The 26,933-nt window shown below is 52.3% G+C and overlaps 1 protein-coding gene across 3 annotated transcripts; it reads right to left on the bottom strand.

The window, feature by feature from the left end:
* Positions 1–9,700: 9,700 nt before the first annotated feature.
* Positions 9,701–26,363, bottom strand: TFAP4 (transcription factor AP-4). Of its 3 annotated transcripts, none has more exons than XM_066275068.1 (7): positions 26,227–26,363; positions 14,562–14,727; positions 14,362–14,460; positions 13,775–13,945; positions 12,952–13,092; positions 11,814–11,969; positions 9,701–10,739 (listed from the first exon to the last, which is right to left on the bottom strand). In XM_066275068.1, exons 2-7 carry the CDS (start codon positions 14,634–14,636, stop codon positions 10,545–10,547), a joined length of 837 nt encoding a protein of 278 aa, XP_066131165.1. In that variant the 5' UTR covers positions 14,637–14,727; positions 26,227–26,363; the 3' UTR covers positions 9,701–10,544. The 3 variants fall into 3 exon arrangements, with proteins under 3 accessions (XP_066131165.1, XP_066131162.1, XP_066131164.1); XM_066275065.1 differs by lacking the exon at positions 26,227–26,363 and adding an exon at positions 25,013–25,235; XM_066275067.1 differs by lacking the exon at positions 26,227–26,363 and adding an exon at positions 19,354–19,867.
* Positions 26,364–26,933: the final 570 nt, after the last annotated feature.

Below are 26,933 nucleotides of genomic sequence, written 5' to 3'. Positions count from 1 at the left end.
CATCTGGCTTGAGCAAAGAGCTCACCAGCTTGGACCCAAGGTTGCTGGCTCCAGCAGGGGGTTACTCGGTCTGCTGAAGGCCCACGGTCAAGGCACATGTGAGAAAGCAATCAATGAACAACTAAGAAGTCGCAACGCGCAACGAGAAACTGATGATTGATGCTTCTCATCTCTCTCCATTCCTGTCTGTCTGTCCCTGTCTATCTCTGCCTCTGTAAAAAAAAAAAAAAAAAAAAAAAGATTAAAGAGTAGAGCTATTATAAAAAAAAAAAAACTTATAAAACTTAAGACATGAGTAATTTTTTCTGGTACTACATACAGTACAGTGTACAGTGCAGTGTATTTATGTCCTTTTCCTTTTTCTGTGGCTTAGTTGTATTATGTTCTAGATCAGGGGTCAGGAACCTATGGCTCGAGAGCCAGATATGGCTCTTTTGATGGCTGCATCTGGCTTGCAGGCAAATCTTTAATAAAAAAAAAATAATGTTAAAAATATAAAACTGGCCCTGGCTGGTTGGCTCAGTGGTAGAGCGTCGGCCTAGCGTGCGGAGGACCCGGGTTCGATTCCCGGCCAGGGCACACAGGAGAAGCGCCCATTTGCTTCTCCACCCCTCCGCCGCGCTTTCCTCTCTGTCTCTCTCTTCCCCTCTCGCAGCCAAGGCTCCATTGGAGCAAAGATGGCCCGGGCGCTGGGGATGGCTCTGTGGCCTCTGCCTCAGGCGCTAGAGTGGCTCTGGTCGCAATATGGCGACGCCCAGGATGGGCAGAGCATCGCCCCCTGGTGGGCAGAGCGTCGCCCCTGGTGGGCGTGCCGGGTGGATCCTGGTCGGGCGCATGCGGGAGTCTGTCTGACTGTCTCTCCCTGTTTCCAGCTTCAGAAAAATGGAAAAAAAAAAAAAAAAAAAGAAAAAAAAAAAAAAAAAAAAAAAAAAAAAATATATATATATATATATATATATATATATATATATATATATATATATATAAAACTGGCCCTGGGCCTGACCTGTGGTGGCGCAGTGTGATAAAGCGTCGACCTGGAACACTGAGGTCGCCGTTCGAAACCTTGGGCTTGCCTGGTCAAGGCACATATGGGAGTTGATGCTTCCTGCTCCTCCCCCTTCTCTCTCTCTCTGACTCCTCTCTCTCTAAAAAATCAATAAATAAAATATTTTTTTTAAATAAATAAATAAAACTGGCCCTGGCCGGTTGGCTCAGCGGTAGAGCGTCGGCCTGGTGTGCAGGAGTCCCAGGTTCGATTCCTGGCCAGGGCATACAGGAGAAGCGCCCATCTGCTTCTCCACCCCTCCCCCTCTCCTTCCTCTCTGTCTCTCTCTTCCTCTCCCGCAGCCGAGGCTCCATTGGAGCAAGGATGGCCTGGGCGCTGGGGATGGCTCTGTGGCCTCTGCCTCAGGCGCTGGAATGGCTCTGGATGCAACAGAGTGATGCCCCAGAGGGGCAGAACATCACCCCCTGGTGGGCATGACAGATGTATCCTGGTTAGGCACATGCGGGACTCTGACTGCCTCCCCGTTTCCAGCTTCGGAAAAATGAAAAAAAAAAAAAAAAAAAAAAAAAAAAAATATATATATATATATATATATATATATAACATTCTCATGTTTTACAATCCATTCATTTGTACCACTCATGTTCATGGTTGCTGGTGGCTGGAGCCAATCACAGCTGTCCTCTGGGACAACACCAAATTTTTATTGGATAATGCATAACGTACACGGGTCGTTCTATGGCTCTCACAGAATTACACTTTAAAATATGTGGCGTTCATAGTTCTCTCAGCCAAAAAGGATCCCTGACCCCTGTTCTAGATTATGATTTTAGAACTGTGTTAGGATAGGTAAGTGGTTTAGACTAGGGTGTGTTTTGACTTACACTAAAATTCGGGATACATCACTGTCATAGAAACAGATCTATGTTGAAACCCAAGGACCCCCTGTACACTCATACATAAATGAGAGCGTGTAAAACTGGTAAAAATTTGAATAAGCCTCATGTACTGCACCAATAGCAATTACTGTATCTAGTCTCTGTGTTATACTTTAGGGCAGTGGTCCCCAACCCCCGGGCAGCAGACCGGTACGGGTCCATGGGCCATTTGGTACCGGTCCACAGAGAAAGACTAAATAACTTACATTATTTCTGTTTTATTTATATTTAAGTCTGAATGATGTTTTATTTTTTAAAAATGACCAGATTCCCTCTGTTACATCTGTCTAAGACTCACTCTTGGCGCTTGTCTCAGTCACGTGATACATTTATCCGTCCCACCCTAAAGGCTGGTCCGTGAAAATATTTTCTGACATTAAACCGATCCGGGGCCCAAAAAAGATTAGGAACCACTGTTTTAGGGTATGCAAGACGTTAGCACTGGGGGAAACTGGGTGAAGGGTGCACAGGACCTCCCAGAACATTTCTCTAATTATTTCCTTTTTTTTTTTTTTACTTTATTTTTTACAGAGATAGAGCGAGAGTCAGAGAGAGGGACAGACAGGAATGCAGAGAGATGAGAAGAATCACTCATCAGTTTTTCGTTGCGGCACCTTAGTTGTTCATTGATTGCTTTCTCATATGTGCCTTGACGGTGGGGCTATAGCAGACCGAGTAATCCCTTGCTCGAGCCAGTGACCTTGGGTCCAAGCTGGTGAGCTTTGCTCAAACCAGATGAGCTCGCGCTCAAGGTGGAGACCTGGGTCCTCTGCATCCCAGTCCTACGCTTTATCCGTCGCGCCACTGCCTGTTCAGGCCAAAATTTTAAAAAGTTTTAAAAGACAAACTACTTGAGGACTTGGTGAGGTGCTGGCTACATGGTTGTGTATTCAGTTTGTGAAAATTCATGGAACTAAATACAAGCTATGCTCCCTCTTCTGACTGTATGTTACACAGTGAGTACTTCAAAGAAAGGTTTTGAAATGGGTTTTGTTAAATGTTGGGTGGATTGTGTCTCTTCTAGACCCCTCATCCTTTCACAAAAATTGAAAGTCCAAGCTTCTTAGTATAACTTGGAAGTCCTCTATGTTCCCGTTCCCATTAGATAGAAGGGTCTCAAGGTCTGGGCAGTTCTAATGCTATTTTTGCTAAATGATAAAATGTAGCGCTTTTTTATTAATTTTTTTAAAGAGAGAAGAGAAAGAGAGAGAAGGCGGGGTGGATGGGAAGCATCAACCCATAGTAGTTGCTTCTTGTATTTGCTTTGACCAGGCAGGCAAGCTCAGGTTTTCCAACCAGAGACCTCAGCATACCAGGTTGACGCTTTATCCACTGTGCCACCGCAGGTAAGACTGTAGCACAGTATTGGTGGCCCTAGCCAGGTAGCTCATTTGGTTAAAGTGTGGTACACATATGTCAAGGTTGTGAGTTTGATTCCCGGTCAGGACACATACAAAAATCAACCAATAAATGCATAAATAAGTAGAACAACAAATAAATGTTTCTGTGTCTCTAATATCAATCATTAATTAAAAAAAAAAAAAAAAAAAAAAGGTAGCACAGGACCTGGCCAGATAGCTTGGTTGGTTAGAGCATCACTCTGAAGCACAGACATTACTGGTTTGATCACTGGTCAGGGCATATACAGGAACAGATCGATGTTCCTGTCTCTGTCTCTCCCCCTTCCTTTCTCTCCAAAAATCAATAATAATAAGTAACACATATCTCAGGGGATAGAACATATTTCTAGTGCACCGAGGTCACGGGTTCAATCCCCTGGTCAGGGCACAGAGAAGAAGTCACAAAGGAGTGCACAACTAAGTTGAACTAAGTGAAACAATGAGTTGTTGCTTCTCTCTATTAAATCAATGGGAAATTTATTTACTTATTTTTTGAGAGAGAGAGACAGACAGGAAGGGAGATGAGAAGCATCAATTCTTCGTTTTGGCACCTTTACTTGTTCATTGACTGCTTTCTCCTAACGTGCCTCGGGTGGGGGAGGGGCGTGCAGCTCCAGCCAAGCCAATGACCCCTTGCTCAAACCAGCAACCTTGGGCTTTAAGCCAGCGACCTCTGGGCTCAAGCCAGTGACCATGGGGTCAGGTCCATGATCCCATGCTCAAACCAACTACCTCACTCTCAAGCTGGTGGGATGAGCCTGTGCTCAAGCCCGAGACCTCGGGATTTCAAGCCTGGGTCCTTGGCAACTCGGCCGGCACTCTGACCACGGCACCACCGCCTGGTCAGGTAGCTGATAACCACATCTCGTTTTTGACTAGAGCACCCGGAGCAGCTAACTCCGTGAGTGTTCCGACATTCCCCCATCTCCACTTCCTCCTCAAAAGGCCAGCGTCTGCACCTACTACAGGACACCATGCACTTTCTACCTACCAGGTCTGGCTCCCCACGGAGCCTTGACCCGGACTGGGCTCCCGACGCTGGACCCATGGCCAAGGCATGACCAGGGCAAGATACACACGGAGCATAGCGAGCTCCCCAGACTCGCAAGAAAAAAAGTATTTCGTGCTTAGGCACCACCTCCACTCCTCACCCGTGCTGAACGGACAATGTATCAGGTACTGTGGGTTGAAATTAATTATATTATTAAAATTACTGGCGCCTTCGAGACTATGACCTCTAGACCGTCGTAAGTCACGTGTGGGGAGCGCCGGACTCCGGCCGGACAGCCGGGGCTCCAACACCCGGGTGCCACACAGGGCGTCCTGCGGCTGGTCTGGTAGCTGTGGAAGAAAGTCGGCGAGCGCCTCCGCGCGGAAGATATGCAGGAGCCTCATATTTGCGGCATTTGCGCGCGGGGGCGTGCCGCTAAGCGCGGGGGCGGGGCCAGACGAGCGCGCGCCGGCCGGCCTGGCGTGCCACAGAGCGTGCGCGCCGGGGGCGGAGCGGGGCGAGTCCGGGAAAAGGCGGGACCAAGGGCGGTGCCCCTAACTTCCGCTGCGGGTTGGTGGGATCGCGTCCGGCCTCAGAGCAAACCACCGCAGGTCGAGGAGGGGCAATTTCCTTCGCCCTACCCCAAACCCCGTCCCTGGCCAATAGGAAATGAACAATCAGTCCGTGGGCCACCGGAAAAAGGTGGAGCCTTCGCTCTTGCACGACCAGGTGTATTGGCCTCGCAGCACTCTGTTGATCCTCTTAGGAACTGCATGGAGCCCGTGGGGGGCGCCTTGCACTTGACCAAAAGGGGTCTCTGGGTTGGCCTTAGGAAGGGGCATCTCCTCCCAGATCCTAGCTAAGCCCTTCCCCTCAAACATATATTCAACTTAGGTAAATTTAGCTAGATACACCTAAAAAGAGAGAAAGTTACAATACTAAGTAAAAGAAGCCATATTCAACAGATTAAATATTGTATGATTCCATTTATAACTTTTCAGAAAATGCAAGAATAGATCAGTTGTCACCAGGAGCTGGATGGACCACAAAGGGACATGGCAGAATACTGGGAATGAAGGAACTGATTTATATCGTGATTGTGGTGGTAGTGGTTATACAACTGTATGCATGAAATTTACCGAATGTAAATTCGTTTTAATTTTTACAAATTGAATCACTCCCTTTAAACTGGTTAATTTTTGGCCCTGGCCAGTAGCTCAGTTTGTTAGAGCATCCTCTGGATATACCAATGTTGTGAGTTCATCCCTGACCAGGACACATACATACAAGAATCAACCATAAATAAATGGGACAAAACAATGTTTCTCTCTCTTACCTTCCTTCCTCTCTAAATAAATAATTTAAATAATATACCCTCTTTGTAGGCCTGACCTGTGGTGGCGCAGTGGGATAAAGCATCGACCTGGAACACTGAGGTTGCCGGTTCGAAACCTTGGGCTTGCCTGGTCAAGGCACATATGGGAGTTGATGCTTCCTGCTCCTCCCCCTTCTCTCTCTCACTCCTCTCTCTCTAAAAAAATCAATAAATAAAATATTTTTTTAATTAAAAAAATATATATATACCCTTTGTAAAAATAAAATAAAATAAAATAAAATGGTCAATTTTGTTATAAATACCACCTTTAAAAGTGTAGAAAAGGCCCTGGCCGGTTGGCTCAGCGGTAGAGCGTCGACCTAGCGTGCGGAGGACCCGGGTTCGATTCCCGGCCAGGGCACACAGGAGAAGCACACATTTGCTTCTCCACCCCTCCGCCGCGCCTTCCTCTCTGTCTCTCTCTTCCCCTCCCGCAGCCAAGGCTCCATTGGAGCAAAGATGGCCCGGGCGCTGGGGATGGCTCTGTGGCCTCTGCCCCAGGTGCTAGAGTGGCTCTGGTCGCAACATGGCGACGCCCAGGATGGGCAGAGCATCGCCCCCTGGTGGGCGTGCCGGGTGGATCCCGGTCGGGTGCATGCGGGAGTCTGTCTGTCTCTCCCTGTTTCCAGCTTCAGAAAAAAATACAAAAAAAAAAAAAAAAAAAGTGTAGAAAAGTTCTTTTAAAAAATGCAGGCTCCTGCCCTGGCCCGATAGCTGTTGGTTAGAGCAGTGGTCTCCAACCCCCGGGCCGCGGACCGGTACCAGTCCGCAGAGAAAGAATAAATAACTTACATTATTTCCATTTTATTTATATTTAAGTCTGAACAATGTTTTATTTTTTAAAAATGACCAGATTCCCTCTGTTACATCCATCTAAGACTCACTCTTGACGCTTGTCTCATAAGTTCGACAATTATATTAAAAAATACCAGTTTTGCCCTGGCCGGTTGGCTCAGCGGTAGAGCGTCGGCCTAGCGTGCGGAGGACCCGGGTTCGATTCCCGGCCAGGGCACACAGGAGAAGCACACATTTGCTTCTCCACCCCTCCACCGCGCTTTCCTCTCTGTCTCTCTCTTCCCCTCCCGCAGCCAAGGCTCCATAGGAGCAAAGATGGCCCGGGCGCTGGGGATGGCTCTGTGGCCTCTGCCTCAGGCGCTAGAGCGGCTCTGGTCGCAACATGGCGACGCCCAGGATGGGCAGAGCATCGCCCCCTGGTGGGCAGAGCTTCGCCCCTGGTGGGCGAGCCGGGTGGATCCCGGTCGGGCGCATGCGGGAGTCTGTCTGACTGTCTCTCCCTGTTTCCAGCTTCAGAAAAATGAAAAGGGGAAAAAAAAAAAAAAATACCAGTTTTTACGCCGGTGGCATAATTTTATTTTGTGCATTTATCCGTCCCACCCTAAAGGCCGGTCAGTGAAAATATTTTCTGAGATTAAACTGGTCTGTGGCCCAAAAAGGTTGGGGACCACTGGGTTAGAGCATCACTCAGAAGTGCGGAGGTTGCCCGTCTGATCCCCAGTCAGGGCACATACAAGAACAGATCTATGCTTCCTGTCTCTCTCACTCTCTTTCTCTTCCTTCCTCTCTAGCTAAAATCAATAAGTAAAAAAAATTTTTAAATGCAGGCTGCTGTCTGCCTTTCTATTCAAGTTCACGTCTGAAGGCATTCAATGAAAAGTGAATTGGTTATTCCACTCTGGCCTCAGCCCTTGTGTACCTGACACAGTGTATGCATGAAGAAAAGCAGGCCAAAAAGAATGCGTTATAAAGGCTCTCTGGTTATAGAGGATTAAGGATTCTAAAGGACCCCCCCATAAGATGTATTGCCCTGTGCCATTATTATTCCCAACTTTCTTTTTTTTTTAATTATTCTCAACTCTCAAAAAAGTAAACTGAAGCTCAAATATAAATGGCTTGCCCAAGGTATAACTGACCCCTGCAGACCAACTCCAGGACCCGAGTTTTGTTTTTTTTTTAATTTTTTTCTTTCTTTTCGTTTCTTCTGAAACTGGAAACGTGGAGAGACAGTCAGACAGACTCCCGCATGCGCCCGACCGGGATCCACCCGCCCCGCCCACCAGGGGGCCGTGCTCTGCCCCTGGGGGGGGGGGTCGCTCCGCCCCGACCAGAGCCACTCTAGCGCCTGGGGCAGAGGCCAAGGAGCCACCCCCAACGCCCGGGCCATCCCCGCTCCAATGGAGCCCCGGCTGCGGGAGGTGAAGAGAGAGACAGAGAGGAAGGAGGGAGGGGTGGAGAAGCAAATGGGCGCATCTCCCATGTGCCCTGGCCGGGAATCGAACCGGGGTCCCCCGCATGCCAGGCCCACGCTCCACCGCTGAGCCAACCGGCCAGGGCCCCGAGTTGTTTTTTTGTTGTTTTTTTTAGCAAGAGAGGAGAGACAGGGAGAGATGAGAAACATTAACACGTAGTTGCGTCACTTTAGTTCAGGGGTCCCCAAATTTTTTACACAAGGGCCAGTTCACTGTCCCTCAGACCGTTGGAGGGCCGAACTATAAAAAAACTATGAACAAATCCCTATGCACACTGCACATATCTTATTTTATTATTTTTTTTATTTTTCATTTTTCTGAAGCTGGAAACAGGGAGAGATAGTCAGACAGACTCCCGCATGCGCCCGACCGGGAATCCCGGCACGCCCACCAGGGGCGAAGCTCTGCCCACCAGGGGCGATGCTCTGCCCATCCTGGGCGTCGCCATGTTGCGACCAGAGCCGCTCTAGCGCCTGAGGCAGAGGCCACAGAGCCATCCCCAGCGCCCGGGCCATCTTTGCTCCAATGGAGCCTTGGCTGCAGGAGGGGAAGAGAGAGACATAGAGGAAAGTGCGGTGGAGGGGTGGAGAAGCAAATGGGCGCTTCTCCTGTGTGCCCTGGCCGGGAATCGAACCCGGGTCCTCCGCACGCTACACATATCTTATTTTAAAGTAAAAAAACAAAACGGGAACAAATACAATATTTAAAATAAAGTAAATTTAAATCAACAAACTGACCAGTATTTCAATGGGAACTATGGGCCTACTTTTGGCTAATGAGATGGTCAATGTCCGGTTCCATATTTGTCACTGCTAGCTGTAACAAGGGATATGATGCACTTCCAGAGCCCTGATGCATGCGTCCCGCATCACTGGAAGTAGTACTGTATGTGAGCAACGCTGCAGCCGCACTTTGCAGTGCTGCCACATACAGTACTCCAGGAGTACTCCTCTCACTGACCACTGATGAAAGAGGTGCCCCTTCGGAAGTGCAGCGGGGCTGGATAAATGGCCTCAGGGAGCCGCATGCGGCCCACAGGTTGTAGTTTGGGGACCCCTGCTTTAGTTGTTTATTAATTGCTTCTCATATCTGTCTCGACCAGGGGACTCCAGTCGAGCTAGTGACCCCTTGCTCAAGCCAACAACCTTGGGCTTCAAGCCAGCTTTTGGGCTCATGTCGATAATCCCATGCTCAAACCGGATGAGCCCATGCTCAAACCAGTGACCTCGGAGTTTTGAACCTGTAACCTCAGCATCCCAGGTCAATGCTCTATCCACTGTGCCACCACCTGTCAGGTTAGAACCTGAGTTCTTAAACACCACACCAAGAGAGTGCTCCCTTCCCTTCTATAGCTGAGGTTCAGGGAGGTTACACAAGCTAAAAAACGTGATGAAGCCTAGAGATCAACCGTGAACTCTGCCATCCCGCGTCCTTGCTCTAGAAGATAGGAACCTGTAGCTTGGTTGTTCATTCTCCCCCTGCCTGCCCACCAAGGAGCTGGGAGCCACTCCCCCCCCCAACCCAACACCATATCCCATCTTTGCAGAACACCCAAAGTAATCCCAGGGAATGTGAGGACCCTGACTTTTCATTGCAACACCACACACAAGTTGGGGGAGTCAACATGAGCTCACCCACATTCAGTCCCCTCTGGTAGACCAAATAGTCCAGGAAGCCTTCCCCAGCAACTCAGGACAACACACATCCAGAAGACACAATCTAAAAAACAAAGTACAAACTTTATTTTGTTACTTTATAAAAGGCATGGTGGCCTCTTGGTTCCCCACCCCCCAACTTTCTTAACAAAATATAATAGCTCTCCTTAAACACAAAGACCTCAAAAATTGTAAAAACAAAACAACAACAAAAAAATAACAAAAAAAATAAAACCCAACAAACAAAACAAAGAGAAAGACAAGGACATTTTGGGGGGTCAGAGATGGGAAACCTGGAGGGAGAGGTGGGGGCCGCTGGTGGTGGAGTGGCAAATCCCAGTGCTGAGGCGGGCAGGGAACGGAGGGCAGGGCAAAAGGGCAGCAGCAAACCCCAAAGGAGAAGCAACTTCCACCCCAGACCCCCAGAGAATCCTGACCCAGCCAGACCCCCAACCCATGTAAGTGCTTAGAGAAAGAAAAAAACCAAAAAGAGAAGGGAAGGGGGAATTAAAAACTAATGGTCATAGAGCTGGCTCTGGGAAGGGCAGAAATATGTTGGGGTTTTGTTTGATTTTCCCTGTTCTTAAAAAACATGTTTAAATGAAAAAAATGCTTTTTGGCAGAGAGAGGCCAGGCACGTCAAGTGTCAGCTTCCCGAGCCCCCTGGGCGAGGCCCAGCCCCAGGTGTCTGGGTGCTCCCACACACTCCCACCACCCTAGCCCCCAGGACCTCGGGTTGGGTGGCCTTCGCGCAAAGGTTGATTTACAGTATTGAAAAAGAGGTCATAAAAGAGACCCAAATGACATTGTAATTTTGTAAAAATTCCTCATTCGCTGGCCCGCATATACTCCCTGTTGCTGCCCCGGCCCCCTCCAGCCCCTAGAAGGGACAGGAGGGCTGGGGGGTGGTCAGGGAAGCCCCCCAGTCCCAGCCAGCTCCTCCCGGCTCTGGTCCATGGTGTCGCTGTCCGAGGCCTCTGAATCGGAGGCAGTGTCAGAGACCTGGGCCTCTGGGCAGCTTCGGACCGGCTTCACAATTACAGCTCGCCGCTGCTCCTCCTCCTGCTCCTGCCTTTCCTGGGTGCCCTCGATGTGCTGGATCGCCTGGGGACAGGCTGCAGTGAGGATGGCTGGAGGCACCTGGACAGCCACCATCACCCCTCACAGACACACACACACACACACGCACACCAGAAAGGTCCAGAAGTAAGCTTGGCAGAGCAGCAGGTGTCCTGCCAGTCAGGGGAAATAAATTGTAGCAAACCCTTCCACTGAGCTGAAAAAAACCCTTGGAGAGGACAGTGCATGACTGCTTGGAAGTCACCAGTGTCTGTCTGTCTGTCTTTCTTTCATTCATCATTACTTCTAAATCTGAGTGATAAACACTGATTTGTTCCACTTATGTATGCATTCATTGGTTGATCCTTGTATGTGCTCTGAAGAGGGATAGAACCCACAACCTTGGCATATCAGGATGATGCTCCAAACAACTAAGCTACCTAGACAGGGCTTTCATTTATTTGTACATTTCAGAGTTGCATTTTCCTGATAAAAGGTACTTGTTATTAATTATTTTACTCAATTTCCTGGAATTATGTGCAACTAAAGGTCCAGGGTTTGATGGGCTTTTTTTCTGTTTGGGTTTTTCTGGTTTAGTTATTTCTTTCTTTGTGATATTATCAGGGTTCCCCAGGGGCCTCTGCCAGGGACTGGGTACAGCAGTAACTTCAGGCCTGACCCAGAGAGCTATCATCTTGTTTCTTCCTCCTCTGTCGGAGGCTTAACTGTCACCCTCCCAGCACTGCTACCTCCACCTCCCCATCGCAGGTCCCAGGAAATGGAGGTGAGAGGAAGTTCTGGACCAAAACAAGAGTTGGATGTAGGAACTCTGGAAGCCAGGGACTCCAGAAGCAAAGGACCCTCTCAACAGACTCCATGTGGAAGGAAGAAACAAGGTTTTCCAGGCCATTCTGTCCCCCATCTCTGCCCCTCACCTTCTTCACAGAGCACCCTCCCCAATCCCTGCAAAGAGAGGGACACTCGGTGATGGAGACAGACACACAGCTTCCACACGCAAACCCTGTCGTATTCCCCTTCAGTCCCTGCTTCCTAATCTCTCCCGAAAGGCCTGTTCCCAGAGGACGACCCCCGCATGCTGCCCCCTCCCCAAGCCAATACCTGCACGATGGTGTCCAGATTTTGCCGTGATGTGGAAACAGAGTTGATGACTGAGGAGGGACCCATGGTGACGACGTTGATGTGGTGGGAGGGAGGGGGTGGTGGTGCTGGCACGATCACCGTGGGGTGGTGGGTGGGGGCCGGAGGGGGCAGGAGCTGTGAGACAGAGACCCTCAGTCCTTCTCCAAAGGCTCAGGGAGCTTCCCCTTCCCTTCTGATAGTCACAGAGGATGTGGGATGCCCTCCAGAACCATCTCCCTCTGCCCATTGCCTTGAGACAGCCTCTGCCAACCACTCATGGGGGACCAACCAGTTTGGGGCCTCTTGCCACATCTTATTTTAAGTAACAAAGAACAGGCAGCCTAGAGAGGGGCTTCCAGACATCCATGAACCTTTGGCCCCTTTACTGTCCAGCACCAAGCAAGCATTCCAGCACCTAATGCGGTGGTAATCAGGAGTGTAGATTCTGGATTTAGATGGCCAGGGTTCAAATCCCTGCCCCAGTCACTGAGGATCTTGGGCAAGTTATTTAGCCTATCTATGTCCCATTTTCCTGACCAGTAAAACAGCTTCAAAAGGCTGCTTGAGAGGCCCTGGCCGGTTGGCTCAGCGGTAGAGCGTCGGCCTGGCGTGCAGGGGACCCGGGTTCGATTCCCGGCCAGGGCACATAGGAGAAGCGCCTATTTGCTTCTCCACCCCCACCCTCCTTCCTCTCTGTCTCTCTCTTCCCCTCCCGCAGCCAAGGCTCCACTGGAGCAAAGATGGCCCGGGCGCTGGGGATGGCTCCTTGGCCTCTGCCCCAGGCGCTAGAGTGGCTCTGGTTGCAGCAGAGCATCGCCCCTGGTGGGCGTGCCAGGTGGATCCCGGTCGGGCGCATGCGGGAGTCTGTCTGACTGTCTCTCCTCGTTTCCAGCTTCAGAAAAATACAAAAAAAAATAATAAAATAAAATAAAAATTAAAAAAAAAAAAGGCTGCTTGAGGACATGGAATAATGTATGTGAGACAACTGGAAACCAGGAAGTCCACATTATTATGATTTAGGTCCTGGGTCTACCCTGCAGGACCCTGAGGCCCCACTGCTGAGTCCAAGAGCCCCAGTCACAGCCCACACAGCCCCTCCTGGGTGCCTTCTGCTCACCTGGGTCCGAAGGTGCTGCTGTTCCCGCTCCAGTTTCTCCTGGTGCAGTAGTCGCACCTGCTCCTGCTGCTGCTGCAGCTGCACCTGCTGTGCGATCACCTTGAGCTTTTCTGGGTACATGTGGGCCTCCAGCGAGCGCACCTGGAGGCACAGAGGCGGGCTCAGGGGTAGGACCAGGACCACACCCTGGCACCTTCCCTCTAGTGTGGTGCCCTCAGGGCTGCTGAGGTCAGTCGCCCCATGCTCTGCCCTTTCCAAAGCAGGCCATTCAGTCCTGCTGCAAACCCTAGCAGGATTCTGCCACCCTGGGGAAGGAACCTGGGGTAGAAACCAAAGTCCTACCATAGCTTGCCAGGCCCTCCCTGACTCATCTATCCTGCCATGACCTCCCTCATACCATGCTCCCTCACTCTTCTGCCTCCTCCCTCCAGCCTCAGGGCCTTTGCCCATGCTGTTCACTCTGCCTGGAGTACCCTTCTGCCCTCTCTACCTGATACCAACCTCCCAACCTCAGCTCAAGTCACTCTAACAGAGAAGGCCCTCCAGAACCAGCCCAAATTCCCCTCCCAATGCCCACGCTTCCTGCAGGACCTTTATCATTGCTGCATTTTTAGTGTAAAATCCTTTGACTAATCCTACCCAACACAGATGGTGACCCCTGAGGGCAAATACCTGTCTAGTTTCCTCCCCACTGGACCCCAATCCCCAGACCTGGCACAAAGCAGGTGCTCCTGTAAATGACAGCTGAAGGGAAGCAAGGACAGGAGGAAAGGAAGAGGGAGGCCCTGGAACCCCGCCCAGCCCACCCACCTGCCTGCCTCACCTGCTCCTCCAGCATCATGCGCACCGAGCGCTCCTTGTCCAGCTGCTGCCGCAGCTCAATCATCTCCCGCCGCAGATCTTCCGCTTTCTCATCCTCCCAGATGTCCGGCGAGCCAATGCCCTCGTCCTTGTCCTCTGCCCGCCGCCGCTTGGGGGACGAGCCGCTCAGCTCCTGGGGACCCCAAGGGGTCGGTGAATGTGCCTTGACACCCTCGTACCACCACCACCAACAGGGAAGTTGGAGGGCTCCATCGCAGCCCCCCAAAGCTGTCAACCCAGGTGTTCTGGCACTGGGAGCCCCATTCTGCAAATCCAACAATGGCCACAGGCCAGAAACGGAGGCAGAATGGAACTGCTTGCCAAGTCACCCAGTTCCTTCCAGAGCCGCTCAACTGCACTTCACAACTGAGTAAACTGAGGCCCTGGCAGGAAGGCAGTGCCTGAAGTAGGCGTGTCAGTGGGGAAGGTGGGCCTGCAGCCTCCTCCGAGTCCCAGGCCAGTGCTTGAGCCCAGACACGCCCATGCCAGGGAGAGGGAGCCAGGAGGAGGACGGGTGTTGAGGTGACGAAAGGCCTCTGCAGGTGCTACCTGGATGAAACGCTTGAGCTGTGTGTTCTGCTGCAGGAGCCGGGTCTTCTCCTGCTCCAAGGAGAAGATGTACTCTGCTGTCTGCTGGAGAATGGCTGCCTGCGGGGAAGGGAAAAGTCAGGAGCCCCAGCTGGCAGCGTCTCCTGAAGCTCACTTCCTTCTGCCACCTCTTCCAGAAAGCCCTCCCAGCCCTCGCCTACCTTGCTGAGCTTCTCTCCATCTGTGTGGGGGATAAGGGTCTTAAGGGACTGGAAGCCTGCATTGATGCTCTGCATGCGCCTCCGCTCGTTGCTGTTGGCAATCTCCCTGCGAATCCGTCGCTCCTGGTCCCGCTGAGTCTCAGGGGTCAGTGGAATGTTGGCAAGACTGCCAGGGAGGACGGGGACACGCTCAGTTTAGTTATCCCCCATGCCCTGCCCCCAGTGGGCCCCTGTCTTTACAGTTCATCTCCAGAGGGCCCTGAGTGTAACTTGCATTTCTCCTCCTGCAAAAGATGCCAGACCTAGCCTGGATGGTGGTACATCAACTTGAAAGCTGAGGTCGCCGGTTCAAAACCCTGGGTTTGCCCAGTCAAGGTACATATGAGAAGCAATCAACAGACAACTAAAGTGAAGCAACTATGAGATGATACCTCTTATTCCTCTTCCCACTCCCTGTAAAATCAATAAATAAAAAATCTTTTTGTTTGGTTTTTTGGTATTTTACTGAAGTCAGAAGCAGGGAGGTAGTCAGACAGACTCCTGCATGCCCGACTGGGATCCACCTGGCATGCCCACCAGAGGTGATGCTTTGCCCACCTGGGGAGTTACTCCATTGCAACTGGAGCCATTCTAGACCTGAGGCAGAGGCCATGGAGCCATCCTCAGTGCCCGAGCCAACTTTGCTCCAATGGAGCCTTGGCTGCAGGAGGGGAAGAGAGAGACAGAAAGGAAGGAGAGGGGGAAGGGTGGAGAAGCAGATGGGCGCTTCTCCTGTGCGCCCTGGCTAGGAATCAAACCCAGACTTTCACATGCCAGGCCAATGCTCTACCATTGAGCCAACAGGCCAGGTCCAATAAATAAAAAATCTTAAAAAAAAAAACAGCCTGACCTGTGGTGGCACAGTGGATAAAGTGTCGACCTGGAAATGCTGAGGTTGCCGGTTCAAAACCCTGGGCTTGCCTGGTCAAGGCACATATGGGAGTTGATGCTTCCAGCTCCTCCCCCCTGTCTCTCTCTCCTCTCTTTCTCTCTCTCTCCCTCTCTCTCTCCTCTCTAAAAATGAATAAATAAAATTAAAAAAAATTAAAAAAAAAAGAATAGTTTAAAAAAAAACAAAACAAACAAACAAACAAACAAAAAAATGATGCAAACCTTGTCTGGTGCCTACAATCTAGCACCCTGGCCAGCAAACTGTGGCTCATGAGCCACATGCGGCTCTTTGGCCCCAAAATACCACGTGCGGTACCTCGGTAAGGAATGTAACCTACCTGTATAGTTTAAGTTTAAAAAAATTTGGCTCTCTAGCCTGACCTGTGGTGGCGCAGTGGATAAAGCGTTGACCTGGAAATGCTGAGGTCGCTGGTTCGAAACCCTGGGCTTCCTGGTCAAGGCACATATGGGAGTTGATGCTTCCAGCTCCTCCCCCCCTCTCTCTCTCTCTCTCTCTCTCTGTCTCTATCTCTCATCTCTAAAAAATGAATAAATAAAATAATTAAAAAATTTGGCTCTCAAAAGAAATTTCAATCTTTGTACTGTTGATATTTGGCTCTGTTGGCTAATGAGTTTGCCGACCACTGCACTAGCAGATCAGGAGGGTGACAGAGTAGCGTGCTCTGCAATGCCTGGGTATCAAAATCACCATGCGACCCTGGTTCCAGCCCCAGTGTCTGCCCAGAAGGTCTGAGTGGGGCCCAAACCTGCACAACTAGCAAGAATCCCTGATTCTGATCCAGGTGGGCCCAAGTGACAATTGGAGACACCTGTTCCTGGGACTTCTCTGCACGTCTTGTTATGCACCTGGACTACCTCCTTTAGTCACAGGCTTTAGGCCTGAAGGAGGGGGTGCCAGGCCAACCACCCCTAGGGACAGTTCTCCCCCACCCCACTTACTACAAGTAGCAGACCACCATGTACCAGAGAAACAAAGCTCCCTGCACGCAGGGTCAATGTTACTGCATATTATGTGAGTGCATCCTGCAGGAGCAGCAGCCTCCGGGGTGAGAAAGAAGGCAGCCAGGGGAAGGGGGAGAGGCTGCAAGACGAGAGGTGTTGGCAGGAGGCAGAGATGGCAGCAGGGCCTATAGGCCCAAAGCCACTACTCCCAAGGGGTGGGCCTGTGTGTGGCCTCAAGAAAGCATGTCCCCCTTCCTGGCCCTCTCCAGCAACACCCCCTGCCCCTGGCCTGATGGCTTCCAGATGCTGAGCTCCCAGAAGAAGCCATTGGCCCCACCCAAAGCCACAGCCCTGGCTTCTTCCTACGGGGGGCCTCCCCAGGGTGACCGGTACAGGCCTGGGCTCACACCCTTGGGTCTGAGGTAATGGGGAAAGGACTCTGGGCAGCCTTGTTTCCATAATGGGGGAGCCTGGACTCAAAGAGGTGTCTGATCCAGCTCCCCTGCTATGCCAGGCCCTGTGCCCACCCCGACAGAAAGGAGTCTGCACGAAAACCAGAACACATCTGCAACAGCTGGAGACAGCCAAGGCCTTTCCTGCCCCCCCCCCAGCCTACCCTATCTGTCCCACCTCGGCTCCCTGCAGGTCCTGTCTTGTCCTTGCCCCATCCAGCACCTCAGCCTCCCCTCCTGACAGAGGGTAGTCGTCTGAGGATGGGCCAGGAGTGGGCTCCCCATCAGCCGCTACTGGGGGTCCAGAGACAAGCCCTCTTCACCAGTCCCCCCAAGGCCTTCCCAGGCGTCCTCCCACAGGGTACAGGTCCCTCACAGGGCCTCAGAATGTCAGCACTGTAAAGGGGGTTCACGACCCCCCACTTTACAGGTGAGGCTTGGGGTTCACAGAGAGGAGGAACAGTTTTAAGGTGAGCCAGCCAGGTATCTGGCTCCTCCACTTCTGGGCAAGGGGCACTTTCCTCTTCTCAGTTTCCCTGCCCCTACACCGAGGGTGACGGGGTAGTTGGAGAGGAGGCAGGTCGGAGACCTGAGAGGCAGAGGTGTGCTTGCCGTTCAGGGGAGGGTGGACTAGAAAGAAGTCCAGGCTCCTGGGTCTGACAGTACCCTCCAGAAATTCTATGGTGGCTGGATTAAAGTCAGGAGTCTTTGGGGCAAGAAAGATGGGGTAGTCAAGCCACTGAGTGACTCTGTCCAGTAGCATCACCCTCCTCCTCAGGAGAAATACAGGGAGAGAACCCCAGTCACCCACTCCCTGGGTCTCTCCAGTAATGCTCAACGGTCACAGCAGACCAGAGTGTAAAGGGTCAAAGGGAGCCGCATGTTCACCCTTGGGCCATCCTGAGTGCTAGTACTTAGAGAAGGCCAACCTGGAGGGCTTAGCAACAGAGTCATATGTGTTTTTATTTTATTTTACTTTACTTTATTTCTTTTTAGTGAGAAAGAGAAAAAGAGGGAGATGAGAGGCATCAATTCATAGTTGTGTCGCTTTAGTTGTTCATTGATTGCTTCTTATAGTTGTCTTAAAAGGGGCGGTGGGCTCCAGCCTAGCCAGTGACCCCTTGCTTAAGCCACCGACCTTTGAGCTCAAGCCAGCGACCTCTGGGCTCAAGCCAGTGACCATGGGATCATGTCTGTGATCCCATGTTCAAGCCAGCAACCCCACGCTCAAGCTGGTGAGCCCATGCTCAAGCCATATGAGCCCGTGTTCAAGCCGGCAACCTCGAGGTTTCAAACCTGAGTCCTCAACATCCCAGATCAACACTCTATCCAATGTGCCCCCACCTGGTCAGCATTTTAAAAGTCTTTTTGCCCTGGCCAGTTGGCTCAGTGGTAGAGCGTTGGCCCAGCATATGGAAGTCCCAGGCTCAGTTCCTGGTCAGGGCACACAGGAGAAGCAACCATCTGCTTCTTCACCCTGCCTCCTCCCTCTTATCTCTTTCTTTTCCTCTCCTGCAACTATGGCTTGATTGGTTTGAGCTCATTGGCCCTGGGCACTGAGAATGGCACAATGGAGCCCCACCTCAGGCACTAAAAATAGCTTGCCCCAGATGGGCAGAGCATGGGTTGCTCCAGACAGAGGTTGCCGGGTGGATCCCGGTCACAGTGCCTGCAGGAGTCTATCTCCCCTCTTTTCACTTGAAAAAGAAGAAAAAATAAATAAAATGAAATAAAAAGTCTTTTTAAAGTTCAAATTATAATGTGCTAGGACTAGCTCTGCTGAGATTTTCGCATTGAATTGTCACAATTTTCCTCTGAGTTATGTGGCATTATGATTCCTATGTGAGATGAGGACACAAAGGCTTGGAAAGGGAAATAGCTCAGCAAGTGGTGGGGCTGGGACTGGAACTCAAATCCCAGGGCCTGCTCTTAACCCCAAAAGGTTTCACCACATAGCAGAGTGGGCTGTGCACTATACCAGAGTGGGCTGTGCATCATATCCCAATAGACAGGTGACAGTTACCCCTGTAGAAAGGACCAAGCTCAGGTATGCCCCGCCCTCGTGTTAACTCCTATTATCATTCACAGATCTCTTTTACATGTTTCCCTGTCTGATTCTCCCAGAAACCCAGCACGGTGGCTGCATCATCCTATTGCAATGAGGAATCCGGGGTCCTGTGAGGGAAAGTGACATGCCCCAGTTCAGGCATCTAGACCAGGGAGCAGGAGGTACCTGCAGATGCCAAAGCCCACACTCTCCATGCCCACTAGCCGATGGTGCCCTCTACTGACAGCTCACACACACAGCCCACTGTTTATCAGAGCCTTGTGTGTGGCTGCAAGAGGCATCACCCCAGGTCCCTCTCCCCAAGCTCATCTGTCTGTGAAATCTCAGCTCTGGGGAGCCAACCCTCTGCCACTCCGTTCTCCCCAGGGTGCCCACGAACCTAATGAGGAGAACAAAGACTGCAGGATCCCCCTATTGTCTCCTGTTCGCTGGAAGCCACCAGCCTGGATTGTTCCAATGTTCCATCCTGTCCTCTTCAACACCAAATTCATCAGCCCACACTCCTGGTTCAGGAACCAGCTTCTGGTTGACCTAGTGCAAACTTAAGTCCCAGAAAAGACCTTTTCCCCAAAGCTACAGTTCTCGTGGGGACCTGGGCTGCCACCAAGACTTTCCACTCTCACTCACCTAAATAGTGGAGTACCACTGGAAGTACCACTGACTTTCTTTTTCTCTTTTTAAAATTTATTGATTGATTTGAGAGAGATTCTGAGAAACATTGACCTGTTGCTCCATATATTTCTACATTCATTGGTTGATTCCTGTATGTACCCTGACCGGGGATCGAACCCACACCTTTAGCGTATCAAGAAGACCTTCTAAGCAACTGAGTTACCAGCCAGAGCCAGCTGACAATTTCTTTAATAGATGCAACCAGACTCTGACTGAGGGAGTGCTGCCTAACCAGGAGTTCTGATTGGTAGAATGCTGCCTAATCGTGGGTTCTGACTGGTGGGATGCTGACCAACCAGGGGTTCCTATAAAGCAGGGGTTGGTAACCTATGGCTCACGAGCCAGATGTGGCTCTTTTGATGGCTGCATCTGGCTTGCAGACAAATCTTTAATAAAAAATAATAGCCTGACCTGTGGTGGCGCAGTGGATAAAGCATTGACCTAGAAATGCTGAGGTCGCCAGTTCGAAACCCTGGGCTTGCCTGGTCAAGGCACATATGGGAGTTGATGCTTCCAGCTCCTCCCCCCCCCTCCCCGTCTCTCCTCTCTCTCTCTCTCTCTCTCTCTCTGTCTCTCCCTCTCCTCTCTAAAATGAATAAATAAAAAAAAATTTAAAAAAAGATGGCTCTTCTTCACCAAGTGAGTCCTGTCTACCTAATGTCAGTAATTTGAAAAAAAATAAAATAAATAATAATAATAATAATGTTAGAAATATAAAACATTCTCATGTATTACAATCCATTCATTTCCTACCACTCATGTTCATGGTTGCGGGTGGCTAGAGCCAATCACAGCTGTCCTCCAGGACAACACCAAATTTTTATTGGATAATGCATAATGTACATGGGTCATTGTATGGCTCTCAGGGAATTACATTTTAAAATATGTGGCGTTCATGCCCTGGCTGGTTTGCTCAGTGGTAGAGCGTCGGCCTGGCTTGCAGGAGTCCCGGGTTCGATTCCCAGCCAGGGCACACAGGAGAAGGGCCCATCTGCTTCTCTACCCCTCCCCCTCTCCTTCCTCTCTGTCTCTCTCTTCCCCTCCCACAGCCAAGGCTCCATTGGAGCAAAGATGGCCCGGGCGCTGAGGATGGCTCCATGGCCTCTGCCTCAGGTGCTAGAATGGCTCTGGTTGCAACAGAGCAACGGCCCAGATGGGTGGAACATCGCCCCCTGGTGGGCATGCCGGGTGGATCCCGGTCAGGCGCATGCGGGGGTCTGACTGCCTCCTCGTTTCCAACTTCAGAAAAATACAAAAAAAAAAAAAAAAATGTGGCGTTCATGGCTCTCTCAGCCAAAAAGGTTCCCGACCCCTGCTATAAAGGATGACTAATTGGAATTTTCAGGTGATACTACAAATGCCTTACATCATTTTTGCATTTCTTTCTGCGTTTTGCAGAAGTAAACATGATTTACAGTAAACGTCCTGCCTGACCAGGCGGTGGCGCAGTGGATAAAGCATCGGACTAGGATGCAGAGGACCCTGGTTCGAGACCTCAAGGTTGCCAGCGCAAAGCTCACCAGCTTGAGCCCAAAGTCGCTGGCTCAAGCAAGGGGTTACTCGGTCTGCTACAGCCCCTGGTCAAGGCACATATGAGAAAGCAATCAATGAACAACTAAGGTATCGCAACGAAAAACTAATGATTGATGCTTCTCATCTCTCTCCGTTTCTGTCTGTCCCTATCTATCCCTCTCTCTGTCTCTGTTAAAAAAAAAAAGTCCTACACGCCCCCCCACCTTCCACATCAACTTCAGACACCCCCCCCAGGTGAGCAATATAGGTGGCCTGGGTTCACTGACACCAAGTATCTCCTGCTTCTCTCCTTCCCCAACAGTCTCTAAACAGTCTCCAGGGGCTGTTCAGAGACTGTCCTGCCTCGGGAATAAGGGAGGGCACCTACAAAGGAACAGTTTGGGTACCAGCCTCAGATGCCAATATCAGAGCTGCCACCCCACTACCGGAGTACCTCCGACAGTCCTCTGGGAACAACACCAGCATCCCAACCAGAGGCTCAGGGGTCAGGGCTAGATCCTGACCTGCACCTGTCCCTCACACCCAGCCCAAGGGTAAGAGGTATCCCCCACCCCGCTTTAGACATCCCTGCCTCAAATTAGCCAAGGACAACTCTCATTTCACACTGCCCCAGAGTCACTCACACATCTGCCATTCAACAGTTACAACAGTCAGAGGTGGGAGAGCCACACAGGATTTCTCCCGTACGCCAAAAAGACAGAGGGAGGCAGATGGCCTTCACCAAGGATGTCCAAGGTGCTCATCCTTCTCTCTGTAGCAGGCACTGAAGCAGCGTGGGGTCCCCTCACCCATCCCCACTACTCCATAGACCTCACTCTGACCAGCCTGCCACCCCTGCCCTCAGTCCCAGAACATACCCTGTCTAGGCTGTGCCCATCAGAAACACCTTCTTCCCAAAGCTTCTCCAGCCCTTCAGAGGGAGCCCTGCACTCAGTGGGTTCACAGGCAAACTCCAGCCCTGCCACTTACTAGCTATGGAACCCTAAGCTTAGCCACTTCATCTCTCAAAGCTTCAGTATACCCATCTGTAAAATGGAGGAATAATGCCTCACTTCACAGAGTCATGGTGAAGTTTAGGAGGGGGGGAAAAAAAGGAAGAAAGAAAGATTGAGGATAATGGGATGCTTTATTTTTCCAGGGTTTGTACACAGGACTCCAAGAGAACCATGGATCTCTAAGGGTTGACAAGACCCTTTAGAGCCACAAGACTGTAAACTCTTAGGGCAGGAGCCAGTTCTGGTTCATTGTGAATTCCTCACTCCTGACACAAAGAAGGTGCGTTGTAAATACTGGATCAGGGACACAACATGCATTCAAAAACCCCTAATTATTTTCTAACTCCTCTGAGAGTAGCTTGTCTCTTTCCCCACTGAGGGTAGTCCCGAAACTCCTGCTTCGGAGATCTTGAGAGCCATTTTAATAGCTACCAGGCACTTTCCACACACGTAGCCATACTTCACAGGTGCTCCATTTTACAACGGCTAAGAGCAGTTAGGTGACAGGTCCAAAACATAAGCTTGTGAGAGCCTTGTTGTGCAGTGCGGGGAAACGGGGTGTCCGGAGAAGCAGGGTGCTCTACTTGTCTGAAGGATGGAACAAAGTCCACCAGCCTAAAAAGTGAGACCATCTGGCCAGAAGGTCTTGTCCAACCCACAACCTTGATCTTCAACAGGTCTCTCACCTCACCCCAAGACTCCTTCTAAAAATGAACAAACCCAGAGGCCCCAACTCCATCCACACCCAGTGCACAGGCTGACATGTATCTCCCAGCAAGACAGGCTGAGGATGTCCCCATGCCCAGCCCTGTGGAGGGAGGCGGGGTTCTGCCACCTTGGAGCACTTGGGGGACAGATGGACTCCTCTAAATTGGGATAAGGGACAAGGACAGTGTGAAGCCAAGATCCACTGTGCCAAGCCTGCCCAGAGTCAGGGCCAGCAATGTCCTCTCTAGCATCTGGCAGTTCAACCCCTCCTCCTCACTGCCCAGCCCTTTTCTGAGCAACTACCAGCATTTCTCAAAGAGGGGAAGGCTAGGGGGGTGGCTACCAGCAAGCGCTAAAAGCAAAGCCCTGGGATCAGGATTCAAGTCCCAGACTCACCACTTGCTGTAACTATTCACTTTCCAAACCTGTGTCCTCATCCCACAAAGGCATCATAAGGCCACTTAGGAAGACCGACAATTAAGTGAGAAGAATCTATTAAAACAAGTCCTTAGAACATATTAAGAGGTCCAGAATTTTTTTTTAACGTTTTACAGCTAGGTCCCCCCACCCCCATGGCCCTTCAGAAGGGTCAGTCCTGGGGGGGGGGGGGGCTCCTAATTGCAGGACCCTCCTCTACCTGAAAGTAGTTGAGGCGGGAGCTAAATGGGAGGGGGGAGAGGGGAGTTACGTGCACAGCAACATTCCTCCAACCTGGTTTCTGCAGGCCCTGGTGTCCACTAGCCTGGGCCACACCACCCGGGGCTCCACCTCCCCCACTTTCCGCGCCTTGCCTTCCCCGGCTGCAGAGCACGTGGCCTCAACCCTGGGGAGCCATTTCGCTCCTAAGCAGTGTTTCAGGAAAGCCACCGGAGGTCCCAAACTTGGCACGCGAAGAAACCCCCACGAAGCACTGCCGTCCCGTGGGTGGTGTTCAGTATGCAAATAGCCAGGCCCATCTAGTGACTGCAGTTGCGGGCACTGGCATTTTAACAAGTGTCCAGAGTGATTCTGGTGGGAGTGGTGCGAGAAACCCATCACCCTTTGGTAAAAGGTGGGTCTGGAACAACCTGGGTCAAAACTTGTAAAGTGGTTCCAGGGTAGAGCTGCAGACCTCGGACCACCCACCCACCCACCCAGCTGGGAAACCTGACGCTTTCGGTTTATGGCCCAGGGCGGGGGAGGGGCGTGGGATGGGAAAGTTTGCGGTAGAGACCCACGTGCGGCGCCTGGTGAGACTAGGGGCGGCTTCTGAAGCCCTCTGCCCCAAAAGCTGCCCTGCCTGGCCTGCCTCGCCTATCCCACCCGCAGGGGCCAAGCTTTGTGCGGGGAAAGCGTGGCTCCGAAGTGCCTACAACTCCCACAATGCCGCACCGGAGGGACACGGAGAACTACAGCTCCCGCAAGGCGGCGCGCCGAGGTCCGCCTACTCCAAGAGGGCTGCAGAGTCACGTCCAGGCCTCGCTAGTAAACAGCGCCCGAGCGCGGGCGGCAAGTGAGCAAGCAAGCGGCCGCAACGTGCCCCGGTCCGCGGCGCTCCGGGCCCGGCGCGCAAGTCGCTAGGGTCCCGCCCACCTCTGAACCCCCACGCGAGCACGCCTCCAACCCCGCAGCAGCCCCGAGTCGTGCAAACACGGATACCACCCGGCTCCCCGCCCCCCCCCACGCCCGGAGCCGCGGCGTGGCTGCATTGTAGCCGCCCGCCCGCGAGCCCCGGGGCCCCCAGACCCCCTTAGTGGGGGCACCCAGAGACAGTGAAGAAGGAGGGAGAGGAAGGAAGCCAATGCGGGAGAGGGGAGGAGGACGCGCGGGGCGGAGGGTAAGCCACCAGCACCAAGCATGGCCGGGACTGCTGCAGAACCACGTGGGTCTGTTTGCAATTACAAACGTCGCGACTCGCCCGCCTGCAGCGGACAAAAGTGACCGGGGCCGCTCAGGGCCCCCATGTTCCGAGGGAGGAGGGTCCCCGGACGGCGCGAGACCAGCGTGCGGAGCTGCAGCCGCCCCGGCGGCTAAGAAAGGCGAGCGGGGTCGGTGGCGCGGGCCATGCGTGCGCACACACGCGCCCGCCCGGGCTGGCTGGCCCCAGGTTGCAATTGTAGAAAAGGAATAGGGGGGAGGAGGAGTACACACCTACAGAGCCCTCCTATCACTTCTTTCTCTGTTTTCCTGAAATGTTGCAAAGAGGGCACCTTCTGAGTGGGCACCATGAAATACTCCATAGCGATCGGCCCCCCTCCTCTGCACGAGCCGGATCCCGCGGTCCGCCGGAGAATGCAAGATGGAAATCCGAATCAAAGGGCAGAGCCGGACGGAGGTGCAGAATCGGCCGGTCCCAGATGCTGGCGGCGGCGGCGGCGGCAGCGAGGGGAGGGAGGCGGGCGGGAGGGGCGGGAGGGAGGTCTCTCCGGCCTGCCTCCCCGGGCGCGTGTATGTGTGTGTGTGTTTGCAGCTGATCAGATGTCTGTTTCAAGGCGGGAAACAGCTGGTGAAAACTCAGCACTCCCCCGGCCTCCTTCCGCGGAGTAAGGAATTGCATGTAAACAAAGGACTATTTGCAGCGCCCCCCGGGCGGCGCGAGGCCGGGGCAAGAGGGTCTCGGGCCCCCGGAGGTGGGGGGTGGATGGGTCTGCGAGCCTCCCTCCCCCCATCCCGGCGCTGAGAGCCAAGGGCCGCAGGCTGACTTGGAGGGCGCGGCGTGAATGGAGCGAGCTGCGGCCGAGCTACATGCGCCACTATGGGTGATGAGGTTCATCAGCTGACAGGTTGGCAAGCGTTGAAAAAAAAAAAAAAAAAAAAAAGCCAGCCACCACAAGGGAGCCCAGATCTTGCGGCCGGGGTCCGGCGGAGACTGCCCAGTGCAGACTCTGCGCTCTCTGCGGCCCTCGGGGCCGGGGGATGCGCAGCGGGGCCGGGCGAAGGCGGCCTGGGGTGCTGCTCCGGGCTTTTCCTTTTTCACGATTGCAACTACAGAGTGGAGCCTCTTTGGCGCTCTCCCTCCGAGCTCAGGGCCCCCTGGAAACTTGCGTCACAGCCTCCGCTTCCCACATGCAACTTGGGTCCGACTTCGGAGGTCAGCCAGCCTCCTACCTCCCACCCTCCCTTCCTCCCTGCCCAGCTGCTCGCCACTGGCCGCTCGGTCCCGGCTCCAAAGTCTGGGAATCTCGGAGCCGAGGAGAGGAATGCAAAGGGGGCGCGCCGGGCGCCTCGGATCCTGGGGCAGCCTTGGGAAGCGGGGGCCCTGGAGGGGAGGAAAAGGTGGAGGGAGGCCAGCACGGCAGCGGCCCGGGGCAAGCTTCCAGTGCGGCTGGGAGGTCTGGTGACTGCTGCTGGGTCCCCGTCCTAACCTTCAACACACACACTTTTCCCCCTCCGTGGGGAGGCCGGACGGTGGGAGTCTTGGCCTGAGCGGACCGAAAGCTGCAGCTTCTCATTCTCGCGAAGCCAGTGCAAGACTAGCCCCAACGCCAGGGTGCACTTTCTGGGAGGGGTGATAGCCTGGGGTGGAGGTGGGAGGGACATTGGCTAACTACGAACTTCCGCCCCTGCCACCACCACATTCACCAGGGCCCTACCTTCCTTCCCCAAGCCCTTCCTTGGCTCCGGGACGGGCCCCTGGCTCAGGAAGACCACGCCTGCCTTGGAATGTCCTGCCTCCTGCCTTCCATCTTTCTCAATCCCATTCACCTTCAAGGTTCCACCCAAATCACACCTCCTAATTGAAATACTACTACTAATAACAAGGATGACTATTATTTTGAAATACTGTTATTAGATAGTGTGAGCATCCTGTAGATGTTGAGCAGTTTTGCATGCATGTTTTCCAGTACCTAAAGCAACCCATTGGGCAGTATCTCTAAGAACAGAGCCAAGCCATTTAACAGTCCCTGGAAGGCCTCACTATGGAGACAGGGAGTGTTCTCAGGAAATGATGACTTCTAGGGGACAGTAGGATACAAAGCCCCATAACTATACACTGAGCAATGTGTACAGTGCCTGGATGAATGAATGAATGAATGAATGAATGAATGAATGAATAGCAGCTGGGTTCCCC

Source organism: Saccopteryx bilineata, chromosome 4 (assembly GCF_036850765.1).
Source record: "Saccopteryx bilineata isolate mSacBil1 chromosome 4, mSacBil1_pri_phased_curated, whole genome shotgun sequence".
NCBI classification, from domain to species: Eukaryota; Metazoa; Chordata; class Mammalia; order Chiroptera; family Emballonuridae; genus Saccopteryx; species Saccopteryx bilineata.
Note: the sequence above shows the minus strand (reverse complement) of the source record. Positions and strands in the feature narration are given on the sequence as shown.

What these genes read in the sequence shown, in the direction of transcription:
- TFAP4 (XM_066275065.1), bottom strand. Translation starts at nt 25,101, where the DNA reads ATGGAGTATTTCATGGTGCCCACTCAGAAGGTGCCCTCTTTGCAACAT. An exon ending in AGCTCAAGCGTTTCATCCAG is followed by an intron (nt 13,946 to 14,361) that starts GTAGCACCTGCA and finishes TGGGGTCCCCAG; the next exon opens with GAGCTGAGCGGCTCGTCCCC. An exon ending in GCATGATGCTGGAGGAGCAG is followed by an intron (nt 13,093 to 13,774) that starts GTGAGGCAGGCA and finishes CTGTGCCTCCAG; the next exon opens with GTGCGCTCGCTGGAGGCCCA.